The sequence below is a fragment of the Polyodon spathula genome, chromosome 10 (assembly GCF_017654505.1).
Source record: "Polyodon spathula isolate WHYD16114869_AA chromosome 10, ASM1765450v1, whole genome shotgun sequence".
Lineage (NCBI taxonomy): Eukaryota > Metazoa > Chordata > Actinopteri > Acipenseriformes > Polyodontidae > Polyodon > Polyodon spathula.
The window spans coordinates 7971893-7987179 of record NC_054543.1 but is presented as its reverse complement, the minus strand read 5'-3'; the positions used below and the strand labels follow the sequence as shown (position 1 = coordinate 7987179).

At 43.7% G+C, this 15287-nt stretch overlaps 1 protein-coding gene across 1 annotated transcript; it reads right to left on the bottom strand.

Annotated features, from left to right (window-relative positions):
• Positions 1-2622: 2622 nt before the first annotated feature.
• LOC121321773 (multimerin-2-like) lies at positions 2623-15066 on the bottom strand. The gene is made up of 8 exons (XM_041260934.1): positions 14741-15066; positions 12790-12912; positions 12348-12454; positions 11959-12042; positions 11248-11421; positions 8590-8975; positions 6589-8167; positions 2623-3687 (listed from the first exon to the last, which is right to left on the bottom strand). The coding sequence occupies exons 1-8, from the start codon at positions 14995-14997 to the stop codon at positions 3293-3295; spliced, it is 3105 nt and encodes a 1034-aa protein (XP_041116868.1). The 5' UTR covers positions 14998-15066; the 3' UTR covers positions 2623-3292.
• Positions 15067-15287: the final 221 nt, after the last annotated feature.

The following is a 15287-nucleotide window of genomic DNA, read 5'->3' as shown; positions in this document are numbered from 1 at the left end:
TCCTTCCTTAATTGTCTTCATTGTTTAATGTCTGGGATATTTCAGTTATCCTGTAATCTTCAGAAGTGTTGGTGATCTGTAACACTGAAGAAAGATGCAGGTTTTGGGTTTTTTTTTGCCATACAGCATTTGAAAATGTTAACTTGGCCAGACAGATAACAATGTGTTCTGTTCTGTTTTGCTTTTGTTGCTTCAGCTAAAAATGTCATGGCTGTAAGGTGCTACATATAGATGGCAAGGGGTGCCTATTCATTTTACTGGGAAGGATAAATGTGCTGCTTTTACCTTCCTTGCCACTGAGATTAGCGACCCCTCTGTGCCTGCATTCCCTACACGTTCCTGCAGGTGTCCTAGTGGACCCCTACTTACACTCTCCTGTACCTGTGATGCCACATTTCGGAGAGAATACTGGCTGGTATCAAGAGTTTCCAAAGGAAATTAAGTATGGAGGTTTGGGTTCAGTTAGAAAACGCAGGGCGCAAGCAATGGCAAGTCTAAAGGACCATCACTGTTAACCCTATCTGTTATCTATTGTCTGCCATGATTGTGTTATTCTGCCCCCACTCCCTCAAAACAAAACGAAATACTTTATTATTACATGTGGAATGGATTTGTGGTCAGTTCAATTGATCTGAACAGCGACAGGTCTAAATGCATTATCATAAATAGTACTGGTTATTTTCCTTGAGGTTAAAGTTAAATAAATTGTAGGCTTGTTTGACAGACCCCGATTAGCACCAATATTGAACTACCCATTAGTAGTAAGGTAGTCCACCACTTTTAATCAAGGTCAGTGAATCCAGACATAACACTATGTAACACAATTTTTGTTCCTGGGTAGTAAGTGTTATTTCCTAATTGCTTATGCCTCAAAAGTATAGAAATTATTATGGCTATTATTTCCCACAAACTTTGCTTTTGTGACCAGGAGAGTGATATCTCAAAATATCACTGTTTCCAATGTAAATACAGTATAATCGTAAATCTCAAAAAACTACTCACTTCTAAATCTTTTGTAGTCATTTTTGTATTACTTTAGTATAAATACATGTTAATTTGGATTCATATGTTGTTTTTTTCTGTCTTTATGTGAACAAAAAGACACACATTTGCCTGTTTTCCCATTGGAAATAGTGATATTTTGAAATATCACTGTCCTGGTCACAAAAGCAAAGTTTGTGGAGAATAATAGCCATTTTCTATACTTTTGAGGCCTAAGCAATTAGGAAATAACACTTACTACCCAGGAACAAAAAAAAAAAAAAAAAAAAAAATTGTTACACGTGTAATAGACTCAGATCCACCAATGTGTTAGATCAACTGAACTGACCCCTTTGTATGTTTTTTATTTTTTTGTTTTTATATCCATTAAAAATGATGCCCTTCATGTATGCTGACTTTTCCTTTTCCTTTCGGTTGGGTGCCCTATGTGCAATACCCAGTGAGTTTGTAGTATAGTAAATATTACAAATGGAATAATAAAAAGTTCATTTAGAATATTTGTACACGGTAAGATGGATACAGTGAGCGATCTCTCTTTTGCCTATGTTGTATATGCAACAAAAAGAAATGTGTAGAATAACCTGAAAAAAATTAAAACAAATGTAACTCTTCAAATGTATTTTGTACAGCATCTGGGTTTCAAAGGTGCCTTAAGTTTACCGAGTAAAAGTAACCTTATTTTAGTACACACCACTTGTCTTGATGATTTGATTGTTATTTTATTTTCTTCACAAAGTTAGGTAAGGTTTTTATTTATCTCTTTGTGAGAAACCCTTTCTGTGTTTTTTCAGCCTCTTCATATATCATTTATTTAATCCACTGGGGTGTAAGTAGAGGGTTTGGTGTTAATTTCCAGTATTTAGACACAGTGGTTTATTTTCTACTTATGAAAGTCAATCGTTCCAAACTCGCCTTCCCTTTTAAATCCCTGTATGTCCTCTTCAGTTTTGGTTTTATTTTATCTATGTATTTTATTTTCTTTCCTGCCCTGTTACTGAGTTGTTAAAAGTAAATGCAAGCTTGCTTACACTAGGTTAGGACTCTATACTATCTCAGTTCCAGAAGTGTCAGATATGATGCCAAGAGTGATACAAGTTCTCCAGAGTAACAACTGTAAGTAAATAACATTTTAAAAAATAAAAAATGGTTTCGGTGAACTGCTGAGATCAGGCGCTGTTCAGTCATGTTCTGAATGGGATCGCCATTTCAGATAAGGCTTATTTTCACAAGTTAAAGATGTCATGGTTGTTTGTTTGTTTGTTTGTTTATAGGCAAATTCACTCTTATACTCCACTCGGCACAACAGCACGTGGGCCTACCAGGAGAAATCAAGACAGTTCTATTAGTTTGTGATCAAAAGGCAATGAAACAGACAGCTGTCCCCCAGGTGCTCAAATCAATGGTGATCAACTTGTCGTGCGTGAAACTTAAAGCATGCCCTGAAAGGTAGATTAAAGTGACAAAGTTGCTTAGCCTTCAACTGATTATTGGGTTTGTTTTTCTTCTGTTGATGGCTATATTCTTGCCCACTTTAATTTCATCTTATTCTTTAATGTTGGTAACATTAGCAAACATTGTTACAGAAAGCAAAGTACAGTAAAACCCACTGATAAACAGAGATGGAAACACATACATAAATTTATTATTTATTACAATACCCCCACCTGTAAGTGGGTATACAATATGAATGTCTCAGTAGCTCCACCTACAGGAGAGAGGTATAAAACACCAATGGAAATCCATTACATAAAAGTAGTTACAGAACAAGCTATAAATTACATTTGGCGCAATTGGAAAAAACAAACTATTTGGGGCTAAAGCCTGTATCTGGTCAGCATTGATTTCTCTGCATAAAGTATCCAGTTGTTGTTTTAAGGATGATATTCGATTCTCTGTCCCCATATTTTATACTTTTTTTTTTTTCAATACTGACGATCGCAAAACTCCTTAAACAGAGCTGGTTTTGTTCTATGAAAAATAAAAAAATTCCTTTTAAATTAAAAGTTTCTGTATCAAGTTAATCTGTCCAAAGTTTGTGAGGCGGTTTCAGGGCCAGTGGACAGTTGCATAAAACACCTTAAATTAAAATGTCCCTTTTGTTGTTTTTTTTGCCTTTGAAAATGTTGGATTTGTACCGCACAGGTGGTTTACATAAACCATCCTTGTGCACTTAAATTAATACCTTCGATAACTTCAAGAAAAGAATAATAACTTAAATTATTAGTGAAGAGTGTTTGATTTTTATGCAACCACCACTGTGTTTTAAAGGCGACAAGAGGAGGGAGAGCCATCAGGACGTTCTAAACAACAGCACACCTCCAAAGGTGTTGTCAGCCTGGCTGCCTCTCTCCAAGGACCCCTGCATCAGCTCCACTCGGACCTGCTCGCCCCTGACCAGCTCCAGCAGACAGACCCGGGTCAGTGAGCCCACGGGTCTCCTGTGGTTCTGGTGCAGTCTAGCCACCAGGACCTCTCCCCTCATGAACTGCCCCAGCGCCGGGCCTGGCCCGAAGTCCAGGCTCAGTGTGAAGAGGTACAGGCCGCGGGCTGGGGCGGTGAAGAAACCTGTCTCGGGGGAGTAACTCTGCCGCGTGTTCAGCACCGTCTGCTCGAACACCACCATCCCGGTCTGACTGGACACCTTGGGGGTGCTGGCCAGGAACACAACCGGGGGGTCCAGGGGCACTGGGAGGGGTTAGTGGGGGGATGAGAGATGGGTGAAAGTGGGAAGGGGATGAGAGAGAGAACGAGAGAGAGACTTCGTTAGACAGTAGTAACAAAAAAACAATCCCAGTGTGTGTGTGTGTACAGTGCCTATAGGAAGTCTACACCCCCTTGAACTTTTTTCACATTTTGTTGTGTCAGTGGCTCAGTGTCATGGATTTAAATGAGGATTTTTTCCCACTTATCTACACACCATACTCCACACTGTTAAGGGGGAAAAAAGTTATATATCAAAAATACAAAACTGAAAGATCATAATTGGATAAGTCTCCACCCCAATCAGTTAATATTTGGTGGAAGCACCTTTGGCAGCAATTACAGCTGTGAATCTTTTGGGATAGGTGTCTACCAACTTAGCACACCTAGATTTGGCAATATTTGATCATTCTTCTTTACAAAACTGTTCAAGCTCTGTCAAGTTCCTTTGGGGAGCGTTGAAGGACAGCAATGTTCAAGTCATGCCACAAATTTTCGATTGGATTTAGGTCAGGGCTCTGACTGGGCCACTCAAGGACATTTACCTTTATGTTCCTTAGCCACTCCAGTGTAGCTTTGGCTGCGTGCTTTGGGTCATTGTCATGCTGAAAGGTGAACATTCGTCCCAGTTTCAGCTTTCTTAAAGAGGGCAGCAGGTTTTCCTCAAGAACTTCTCTCTACTTTGCTCCATTTTCCCCTTTTATCATGACAAGTGCCCCAGTCCCTGCCGATGAGAAACATCCCCATAACATGATGCTGCCACCACCATGCTTCACAGTAGTGATGGTGTTCTTTGGGTGATGCGCTGGGTTGGGTTTGCGCCAAACATAACGTTTTGCATTTAGGCCAAAAGTTCCATTTTAGTTTCATCTTAATCAGACCACCAAACTTTTTACCACATGGCTACAGAATCTCCTGAGTTTTTTTTTGCATACTTCAAACAGAATTCAAGGTGGGCTTTCTTGAGTAATTGCTTCCTTCTTGCCACCCTACCATACAGGCCTGATTTGTGGAGTGCTTGGGATATTGTTGTCACATGCACACTTTGACCAGTCTTGGCCATAAAAGCCTGTAGCTCTTGCAAAGTTGCCATGGGCCTCTTGGTAGCCTCTTTGATCAGTCTCCTTGCTTGGTCATCCAGTTTGGAGGGACGGCCTGATCTAGGCAGGGTCTTGGTGGTGCCATACACCTTCCACTTCTTAATAATCGTCTTGACGATGCTCCAAGGGTTATTCAAGGCTTTTGATATTTTTATACCCATCCCCTGATCTGTGCCTTTCAACAACTTCATCCCAGAGTTCTTGTGAAAGCGCCTTGGTGCTCATGGTTGAGTCTTTGCTTTGAAATGCACCACCCAGCAGAAGGAACTGCTGTTTTGTTTTGTTTTTCTAGTCATGTTTTAACTAATAAAAGAGATTTGTTTGAAGAAAATAAACGAGCCGGAGTTATGTAAATAATCCATTTTGAAGTAAAATAACAAGAGTGCGACCATGAATGTCTTTACTGAAACTCTTGGTAAGCCATCTAAATTGAAAGTTTGGCTGAAAGAATTTTGAACTTTTGCATTGCCGTACAGACTTTACTTTTACTATATGTAATTACCTTATACTGGTCAGCACCTCGTTAATATCAAGCATTGTAGTGCACAAATAACCTTTCTACTCAAATCAGAATTTTTACGACAAAGTCAGAAGATGGCAATGCATTTTAATATCAAATCACAAATCTCACTTTTTTTTTTCCTGAATCTCACTCCTTTGGACATTTTGAATTGGCTTCTCTGCAATAAGATGATCTCAGAAGTAATGTGGTAAAATGTGAAACAAGCTTGTGAGATACTATAGAAATGAAAGTATCCTCTAGAGGGCAGTCTTATTCAGCTCAAGAGGCTCCTGAGTAACCTCATTCATTGGGCTTCCATGCATGCAAATGAATGGGAAAGGTGGGGGTTGATATGTAAATTAGCTATGCGTAAAGTACTTGTGCTGTTTTTGAAGATTAACAGTGAAATTCTGTGAAAATGTGGTTTCCATGCGTAGTGAACTGGTACACGAGAGAATCTAAGCTGCTGTAACAAAGCAAAATACTTTGTGCCTGGTTGGTTAATAATGTGTTTTATATCTCTTGCCCAAATTGTTTTTCAAATATCATTAGTGGGGTGTCATGTCATTAGTAGTGAATACTGTTTCAACTAATATCTTATGACTTAATTAAAAATGAACTCGGAGGTATAAAATGAAACTGACCACCAGGTATTATAATTCATCATGGGTGTGTGTCTGTATGTGTGTGTGTGTGTGTGTGTGTGTGTGTATATATATATATATATATATATATATATATATATATATATATATATATATATATATATATATATATATATATAATCTCCCTTTCATTCAGGCAATACAGCATTTAGGGATTCAGGTGATGCTGAGTATACTACCCTGGCTTAGAAACCCTACCCACCCGGACAGATGACAGCTGCTGAGGAAGCATTCAACACCACACTTGGGTAAATACGGGTAGTGGGCACTTGAAAGGGAGGTGGCAGATACTGATGAAACGGACTGAAGCGTAGCATTAGTTCATTCTCAAATTTGCCACTGCCTGCTAAATCCTGCACAAACTCTTGTAATGCTTATCGGGAAATATGCATATGTATCGAGTGAATGAGATTTACCCTATCCTTCTCTTTGGCCATTTTTTTCAGCCACAAACCTGATTTACACGAGCAATTCTCTCAAACGTGCACATCCCCATTTCACGTGTAAATTGACACACATGGAAACACCATGATTGTCATCTCTATTTTCATATGACTTGTGTATATACCCTGTATAAAGAAAAACAAATAAAAAGGAGGAAAAAAATAACAATAATTACCATGTGCCTCTAGCCATGCTTCCTTCGTGTTCCGCTTGACCGTGGCCCCCGATCGCAATGTCTTGTCTCCCTCTCTCCCTCTCTCTCTCCCCCTCTGCCTTTTCCTCTCCATCTTCCTCATTGCGCTCCACAGCTGGCTCAGATCCACTGTCACGTTTGAGGCAGTCAGTGCCTCTGCGTCCCCGAAGATTCTGTGGAAAACCTGCAGGTGGTTTTCCAGATCCTGCCTGAATTTCTGCAGCTCCCCTGCCCAACCACCAGAGGGCACTGCAGTACAGTTACAGCAGGACTGGGGGCAGGGCTGCTGTTGCTCCTCCAGCCTCCTCACCTGGGTCCCTAAAGCCTTCAGCATCCCCTCCAGGGCTGAGAGCTCTTTGTCTAGGGGCCGATCCCCCATTGGTGGTTCCCGTAGCCTCAGGTGTCCGCTCCTGTGCTCCACAGCTCTGGAGTTCCTACTGGGGGGCCCCTCGCTGGTGGATATGGGGGGAGAAGCCCGTTCATTCCTCTCCCTCCCCAGCTCCAGCAGCAGCCCCTCCACTCTCCTCTCCAGGGACACTAGGCTGGAGTTGTGTGCCTGGAGTCCGGCCAGGGTGTCCCTCACACTCTCCTGCAGGGCGGGGACAGAAAGCTCCCCCAGCTGTGAGGACATCTCGCTGGTGAACTCCAGCACATCTGCCCCCAGCAAGGCCTCCAGCACCTCTGCGTGTCTCACAGCATCCCCCAGCAGGGACTGGAAGGAGCTGGACAGCCTCTGGATCTCCATGGTCCAGTGCCCCTCCCTGTCTAGCAGCCTGCTCACTTCACGCTGTAGCCCCAGCCCGGCCTCCTGTAGCTGTGACATGCTGAGCTGCAGCGCCCTGTGCTTCTCCTGCTCAAAAGCCAGGGTGCGCTGCACCTGCTGTAGCCCCACGATCAGGTCCTCCACAGAGCTGGTGAGGCCCGGCCGCCAGGCCCCATGGCTGGCGTTCTCCAGCTCGTGCCTGGTGCTCTCTGTGACCCGGGTGCAGTTCCTCAGCTCCTCTCTCAGCTCATCTCCCAGCAGGGCCAGCTCTGCGGCCAGGCTCTGGCAGTTGCAGTGGCTGGGGTAGAGGCCATAGAGGTCATCGATGTCCAGTGAGAACTCCTCCACCTTGGCGCTAATGTTCCTCAGCTGGCTCTCCAGGGCGCTCAGGTTGGCTGCCAGCCCCGTCACCCCCTGCAGCACCTCCACCTTGTTGTCCTCCACTGTCAGCCCGGATTCCATGAACAGCACACGGATCTCCCTGGCCGTCTCCTGCAGGGCGCTCTCCAGGCTCCGGAACCCCCGCTGCAGGTCCTGAACGTTCTGCGCGGAGAAGTCATTCTCCTCCACAAGATAGGTCACGTTCCCAGAGTTCTCCGACACCTTGCGCTCCAGCCGCCGGATTGCCTCCCAAACACTGGGATTGAACCCACCCTTTCCGTTCTGTCCTCCCACAACACCACCCTCCTCCTCCTCCTCCTCTCTCCCGCTGTGTCTCTGCCTGCGGAGCTCCTCTCCCAACCTCTCCTGCTCCCTCTTCACCTCAGCCAGGGAGCTGTTGAGCGCCTGTAGCTTCACCTGCACGAAAACACATAAAGAGATAAGGATGGAAATAAGGCTCCCAGTGTACAGCAGTGTTTTATCCAATCCTGGTTTCACTATGCATTTAATACGACACACCTGAGCTTGATAGCTATACTCTGTGGCTAATCAAGCTTGTAGTAAAACCTGGAATTGGTGAAACTGGAGACAGATGGATTAGGGTAGCTCCAGCATCGCTCCCCTTTCAGATGTTCACTCTAATGTGTTGGCTATATTGTTTATTACTAGACGAAAAAAAAAACACTGCAAGACCTGGATGGATGCAAGACTCCCATTGCTTTATCTATACACTAATCAAGCTCATAGTAAAACCTGGAATGGGTGAAACTGCTATGCACTGGGAGTCTTCTTTCCATTCCTGTATAGGATACGCCAGGTCCCTCAGTGCTGGCACTGACCTGGATCATCTTCTGGTTGCGCTTCACCTTTATGTCCGTTTCTGTCTTAATGGCGGTCAGGTTGTAGTGGAGTGAGGCCTGCTGGGAGTGAAGCTTGTCCTGCAGCTCAGAGCCCCGGGAGCTCAGTAGCGCCCCCTCCAGCTTGTTTACTTTCTCCTGCAGCTCCGACTCAAAGTGCTGCCTTCCCTCTTTGCCCTCCCCATCTGCCCCCCTCTTCTGCCCCCTTCGCAGCACCTCCACATCCCAGGCCAACACCCCCAGCTCTCGGGACAGACTCTGCAGGCTCTTGTTGAAGCCAGCCCACTCCCTCTGCACATGTTCCTTCACAAGGGCCTCCAGGTGAGGCAGGAGCAGCTGAGCCAGGAGAGACAGTGGGGCAGCCAAGTCTGAGAGAGAGAGAGAGAGAGAGAGAGGTAGAGGAACACAGAGCGAGAGCGAGAGGGAGAGGGAGAGACTCTAAGAACACAAGAAAATACGACTGATCTCAAAAGTTTATCGACTTCTGTATAGCTGTACCTTGTGTAAAATGTTTAATGATTTATTATTTACACAGTTGAATAGTTAGTAAAGGGAAAACATCTAGTTAGTTTGGCACTGTATCATTCTAACTTCCTGTCTTTAATGTGTTTCAATCTCTAACTTCCTGTCTTAATTTGTTCCGTAATTGTTAGATTCTTACCACATGTGTTTCTCTCTCAAATGGTCTTCATTTGTCTCAGTCTTACTAGCTCCCTTTGTTCTCTAATTGTTTACATCTTACTGTGTGTCTTTCTTACTATTTGATTCTTACTGTCCTTATCACTTACCATCTATGTTCACTAATTTCTCTCTCCATTATTACAGTTTATCATACTGCCTGTCTTCTCTATTGACATTTGTCACGAATTTGAGCTGTATACATTCCCTGCCCTGAGGTTAATACACGATTGCATATGCAATGCTTGGCTCTTGCCAAGTAGTGTAGTGTGATAATGCGCTAGCATGCTGTGCTATTCCTAATTGTAGGGGGGGGGGGGGGGGGGGGTCTGTGTTGAAATAGAACTACTTCATTTATTTTCAAAGACTTGCTTCATTTCTATGGAAGTGAGAATGCATAGTGGGCTAATTCACTAGTACACTGTGCTGTTCTCGTTGGGGGGACAGGGTTCAAATCAAGCTGGTTCCTTCCTTTAGTGTCAAAGAATTGCTATATTTCATATATAGACAATGATAAAGGAGGCTTTGCTATGAAGGGGACATGGCTCAGTCGGTTAATTAACTATTATGTTTGCTGTTCTCCTTGGGGGACAGCCTACGAGTGAATTAGTTCACTATACCATCAGACGTCCATCATATAATAGTTAACTTCATAGGAAATTAACCAATTCTTTGAAAATAATGGAAGAAATCGCCAGGATTCAAACCCAGTCCCTCAAGGAGGACCAGCGCACCATGCTAGTGAATTAGTCCACTGCACCACCTGTCTCCTTGTGATAGTTTAGTAGTCTAAGCTTGTATATGAGACTAACTTCCCTTTTCAAAGAGTGCACACTTCTGGAATTGATTATCGTGGATCTTATTGCACAAATGTAGTTTCATGCCACTGAAGAGAGCAGGGATTATCAAACCCAAACCTATTACACAGCAGGTCTACAAGGTTAATACCAGGGTAAATGCTATCAGTGTTAATACTTGTCATATATATATATAATAATCGTGCTGATTTCCAGGGAACAATCTGAAATAATTCCACTTCTAGCAGAGTTGACTTTTGCGAAGTTTCTTAGTGCTGAAAAAGTAAAAGTTGGATGTTTTCTCACGCCATTCCATTCATACTGATGAAACTAAATGAGCACCAGTCCTTCTAAATAGGCAAAGTTAGCACTGCTGTTTTAGGTGTCAACAGGCCCTAGAATTACCAGCAACTACTCGGGCGTTGGTGTCCAAAGCAGAAAAATATCAGCTTTATTATGTTAAGGAATGAAAACTGTGGGGGTAAAACAAAAATGGTTTGGTTAATTGAGCTTGGTGGGGATCAATGCATTGTAAACACGCTGCTACTGAGCACCCCAGCTTTATAGCAATCGCTAACAGTGCATTACAACTATGCTGCTGTTTACTACCGGTTAACTGAGGATGAGGAAGTAACGTCTGGAAGGTTTTTTTTTTTATATTTTTATAAACAGGGGTTGCTATTTCAGACACATGTCAGATGACATCACTGACAGTAAGCTTAACCCCCAGCCGAAAGAGGGGCAGGATATCCTGTGATGAGAAAAAGACTTTCTTCAGCTCTTTATAGTGAAGAATGAAGGGTCCCGCCCCACCATCCATTACGCGACCCTCAGACAGCACGTCATGTACTCCCCAGTGTTCTTTATTGCCCAGATCACTTAAAGTTCTTCCCACAGAGAGTGGTGAGGGTATGCAACGGGTTACCATGGGTTACCTAGCCGTGCTGTCGATGCTGAATCACTGGAATCCTTTCTGGCTCTGACAAGGTTTTGAGATCAACTGAAGTATTTTTTCAGCGTGAATAAATACACTGTGCACTGCTCTTCTGCTTTGTTCACCTCACAAACCCCACCTACGCACACAGACAGTCTGCACTGCTCTTTCTATTACATAAAAGAACCACCTTAGAAAGGACACACGCACACACACACAGGCATCCTGTACCTGTTCTGTTCTGGTTCAGGTCGGGCCCGAAGGTCTTGTTTTCCCCCAGTAGTGAGTGAAGGTCCTGCAGCAAGCTGCCTGGGTGCTGGATATCATTCTGCAGACCTCTTTCCTCTCCAGCCATCCGCATCACCTTCCCTGGATATGCAGGGAGCGGGAGGAGATGAGGGGGAACTGGGTTCATGAGAGAGGGGGTGAAGGAGAGAGGGTTAGGGGCTCAGAGCAAACTCTGGGCTGTAGGGCAGTGTGAAAGGTAGTGGGTTTTGAGCTTGAGCAGCTCAATGGGCTTTGGATAGAAGAAAAAGAAGGGGGCGAGGGGCCTGCCTGCCTGCCTGCCTGGGAGTGTCCACGCACACAGCCTGAGAATGTTCCTATCTTTACCAAACAAAAAGATTAGCCAATTTGCGTCACCCCTGATTTTCACTAAGTTAATGTGTGTGTGTGTGTGTGTGTGTGTGTGTGTGTGTGTGTTGGGGCAACACCTGCCTATGTGTATTATTCAGCTTTGATTGAAACCCTGGGAAAGTCTTGCACACCCTTTCCTCTCCCCTATATATAGAGCCCTGCACACAATCAGACCCATATTAAGCAACACTGCTCCAGAAAGCCACAGCCCTTCCTCTGTTTGTGGAGGGGAGAGAGAGGGGGGTTAAGAGAAGAGAAACAACTGCTCTCCGCAGATAAACACGAAAAACAAACCAGCTGATGTACCTGGGCCTGGAGACTGGTGAGATTCCTGCTCCCTGCTTCCTGCTGTCTGGTTGATCGGTACAGACACGTAGCTCGAAGCTGCAACTGTGAGGAGAGAGGGAGAGAGAGAGAGAGAGAGAGATAGAGATAGAGGCAGAGCCTTTGTGACATGTGTTTATCCAAACTGTACTGTGTATTGTTATAATCACAGGATAAAAGAATTTCCCAATGAAAGTGAATGAGAAGAGATATTCATATGACCTGGAATTATTTAACCTGCAAATGGGAATACAGCTTTCAGTTTAATTATAATGATAATAATAGTTACAGTAAGTATAGTTGTAGTAATGGTATTAATTGTAGTAATAGTGACTGGATTAAAAGTAAGAGTAATGCTAGTGAAGCCGCACCTGTCTCCTCGCAGTGTGCTCCCATGTGTCCGGGGCAGCACCTCCACTGCAGTGCTGTGAAGACCTTCTGCTTTTCCCGATACACCGGCCGCAGGGACAGCTTGTACCTGACAGACAACGAGGAGACCAGCGTCTCATTTCAACGCCGCACAGTACAGTGTCAGCCTCACTGGCAACACCATTGTGATAAATACCGCTTTTTAAAAGGGAGAATTCACTTTCAAATTAAATTAGAAAAAAACGACTAAATAAGACGTTAAAATATAAAAACAACCAATTCACTTTTTTGGATTTCTTATTAGTTTATTTCAGCGTTTTAAAGACATGGATCGTTTTTTTAAACAAACTGCCAAAGTCCAAAATCCCATTTCCTATTGTCTGAGTAGTGCTGCCTGAGCACTACTGGAGAATGACTGACACTGCTGTGCAATGGGAGTCTTACATTACGAGCTGGCAGTCGGGAGTCCCATAGGGGCAGGGCTTCTGGGATTGGATGGTGTATTGCTCTGTGCCGCAGGACACCGCGGTGGTCACCATGCGAGAGTGGACGAAGGCACACCAGTTTCTGAAGGACAACAGGAACACAAACAGAGTAAAAGCACAGTTACGAACACGCACACACCGAGCTGGGGGTCTGTGATTACATCATACCTGGACTAGTCCTTTCCCAGGGGTCAGTCTGAATAGCCCGAGGCTCACTCACAATGCAGCTTTTCCTTACACTGCCTCTGGAGTGGCTGCACTTCTGTTTTATTGCAGTCTTAAAAAAATGCCCCATTGTTTCATTGTTCTTGTAGATGACAGGCTTGTTCTAACACACTGTTGTTACTGTATATACAAGCAGCTGGATTGCTGGGGGCCAGTACGATTACTTGTTACCTTGTTGGTTATCTGCTTGGTTTATATCGTAATATAGTTGTCAAGTCAAGTATGAGAAATCAACCAATCACTGTTACACTGTATCTTAACCTGTGTATAGATGTCATCCTGAGTACAGAACGCACTGCTTAGTTCTAAACTTAAAAAGCACCACCACATTTTCATGGTTAATGGTAGTTCTTCAATTTTGTGCTTTAGTCGTGTGACGTAGAAGTCTAGTATTACAACAGAAATGATTTGGCACAGTCTGAGCAGCTCAGCTTTGCTTTGTGGTTATCTTGCCCCCAAACTGCACGTAATGACATCTCCTGCTCCAGAAGAGACAGCCCCCACACAACGTACTAAGCTACACAACAGCAGCTCGATTCGCTGAACGCTCTTACCTGTCACCAACTACTGCTTTTACAGTCTCTTTAGATTCGCCTCTAGTAGAAGCGCCACTGCTTGGAGTGCTAACAGAGCCCCAATCTTCCAGTTGTGTAAGCGCTTTCCAGTCATTCGAATTAGGTTGAAAAACATTGAAGAATTATTTGATCAAAAATGTAAATGAATAATATATATATATATATATATATATATATATATATATATATATATATATATATATATATATATATATATATATATATATATATATAAATAAAAATAAATAAATACATGCTAATGCTTTATATACAAGCCTGGCCGCCTCTTATTTATTACATTACCTTCCCCCACAAACCTTGCCTATACGTGATAGCTAACCACATCATGCAAGTAGGAACGTTTCATTAAAAAAAAAAAAAAAAACAACACGATGAGTTCACTTCCTTTCCATGGAAACGGAAAGAAAAAAAACAAAGCCAGAGATTCTCCTGAGAGCCGGCTCTCATTAACATCACAGGGAAAATGTTATTTTATCTCAGCTGCTCTAAGAAAAGTCGTGTGAAATCCCTCCAAAGCAAAACAGCCACAAGCAGAGTAAGAGTCAAAGAAAGAAAACCAGCAAGCAGGGCGGAGAGTGAGGGTTTCCATCGTGAGCACGTCTCCCACTACCAGAAACTCATCCCAGTGGGACAGCTGCTCACTTTATCCCAGTCCCCCAAACCTGGCAGCTCCCAATGCACAGGACTCTATTTATTTATACATTTTTATTTAAAAAATGTACACGAACACACAGACACTCACACACCATAAGAATAAAACCTTGGTTTGTTTTCAAGAAGGACCGAGGAAACAAATATGCAGACAAATATATATTTAACATCACCCATTCTAACACACACATTTCTCCTTAGTCAGTAAGTACATATACTTTAAACAGGAAAGTCATTATGAACCAAATATTTGAATGTGCGCAGTGAAGTTGAACGTCATCAAACACTCAACAAAATCAATTATTTCAATAGAACTCATGCCACTGACATGTTGGGAGAAACAGTAAAACAACAAGACCTCTGGCGTCAAAGGCACATAAAACAACAAGACATGAGCACTACCTCCTGCTCACTCTGTTGCCACAGCGCTTGACTTACCCTGTCCGGGCTGTAAGTTGGGGGGTTGCTGTCTCTCCTGTGGGAAGCGCAATCTTCGTTGTGCTTTCTGCTGGGGGGTCCCCAGGGGTCACAAACCCATGCGTCTCAGGCTGTACCCCGAAGTGGTGTTGGGGGTGCCAGTCACCCTGTTTCAGGAGCTCTTTCTCGGGCTCCTCCTCTAACCCCGGGTCCCTTGCTCTCAAGTCAGAGCGGACCAGCACAGCCAGGGACAACAGAATGAGCAGCTTTAAAATCATGTCTCCTCACAGTTAGCTGAGTACTTGTGCTTCTTCCCTTTTACGAATCTGAAGAGCTCTGCTTCAAAGTTTTAAATAGAGTTGGTTTAAAAGCCCTGGAATTTCCCTCCCTCACCCCTCCTAGACCCCGCCTCTCCTAAAGTTTTCAAGCCTCCAACAATGATCGGAAGTGAGTTTCCTAACTGGCCAGCCTCTCTCCAGAAGGTCATAGGACCCTAACAATGCAGCTGGCTCTGTTTCCAGAGGAGAGAGAGAGCGAGCTCAGGTCCTCGAGGAAACTGTCCATTGCT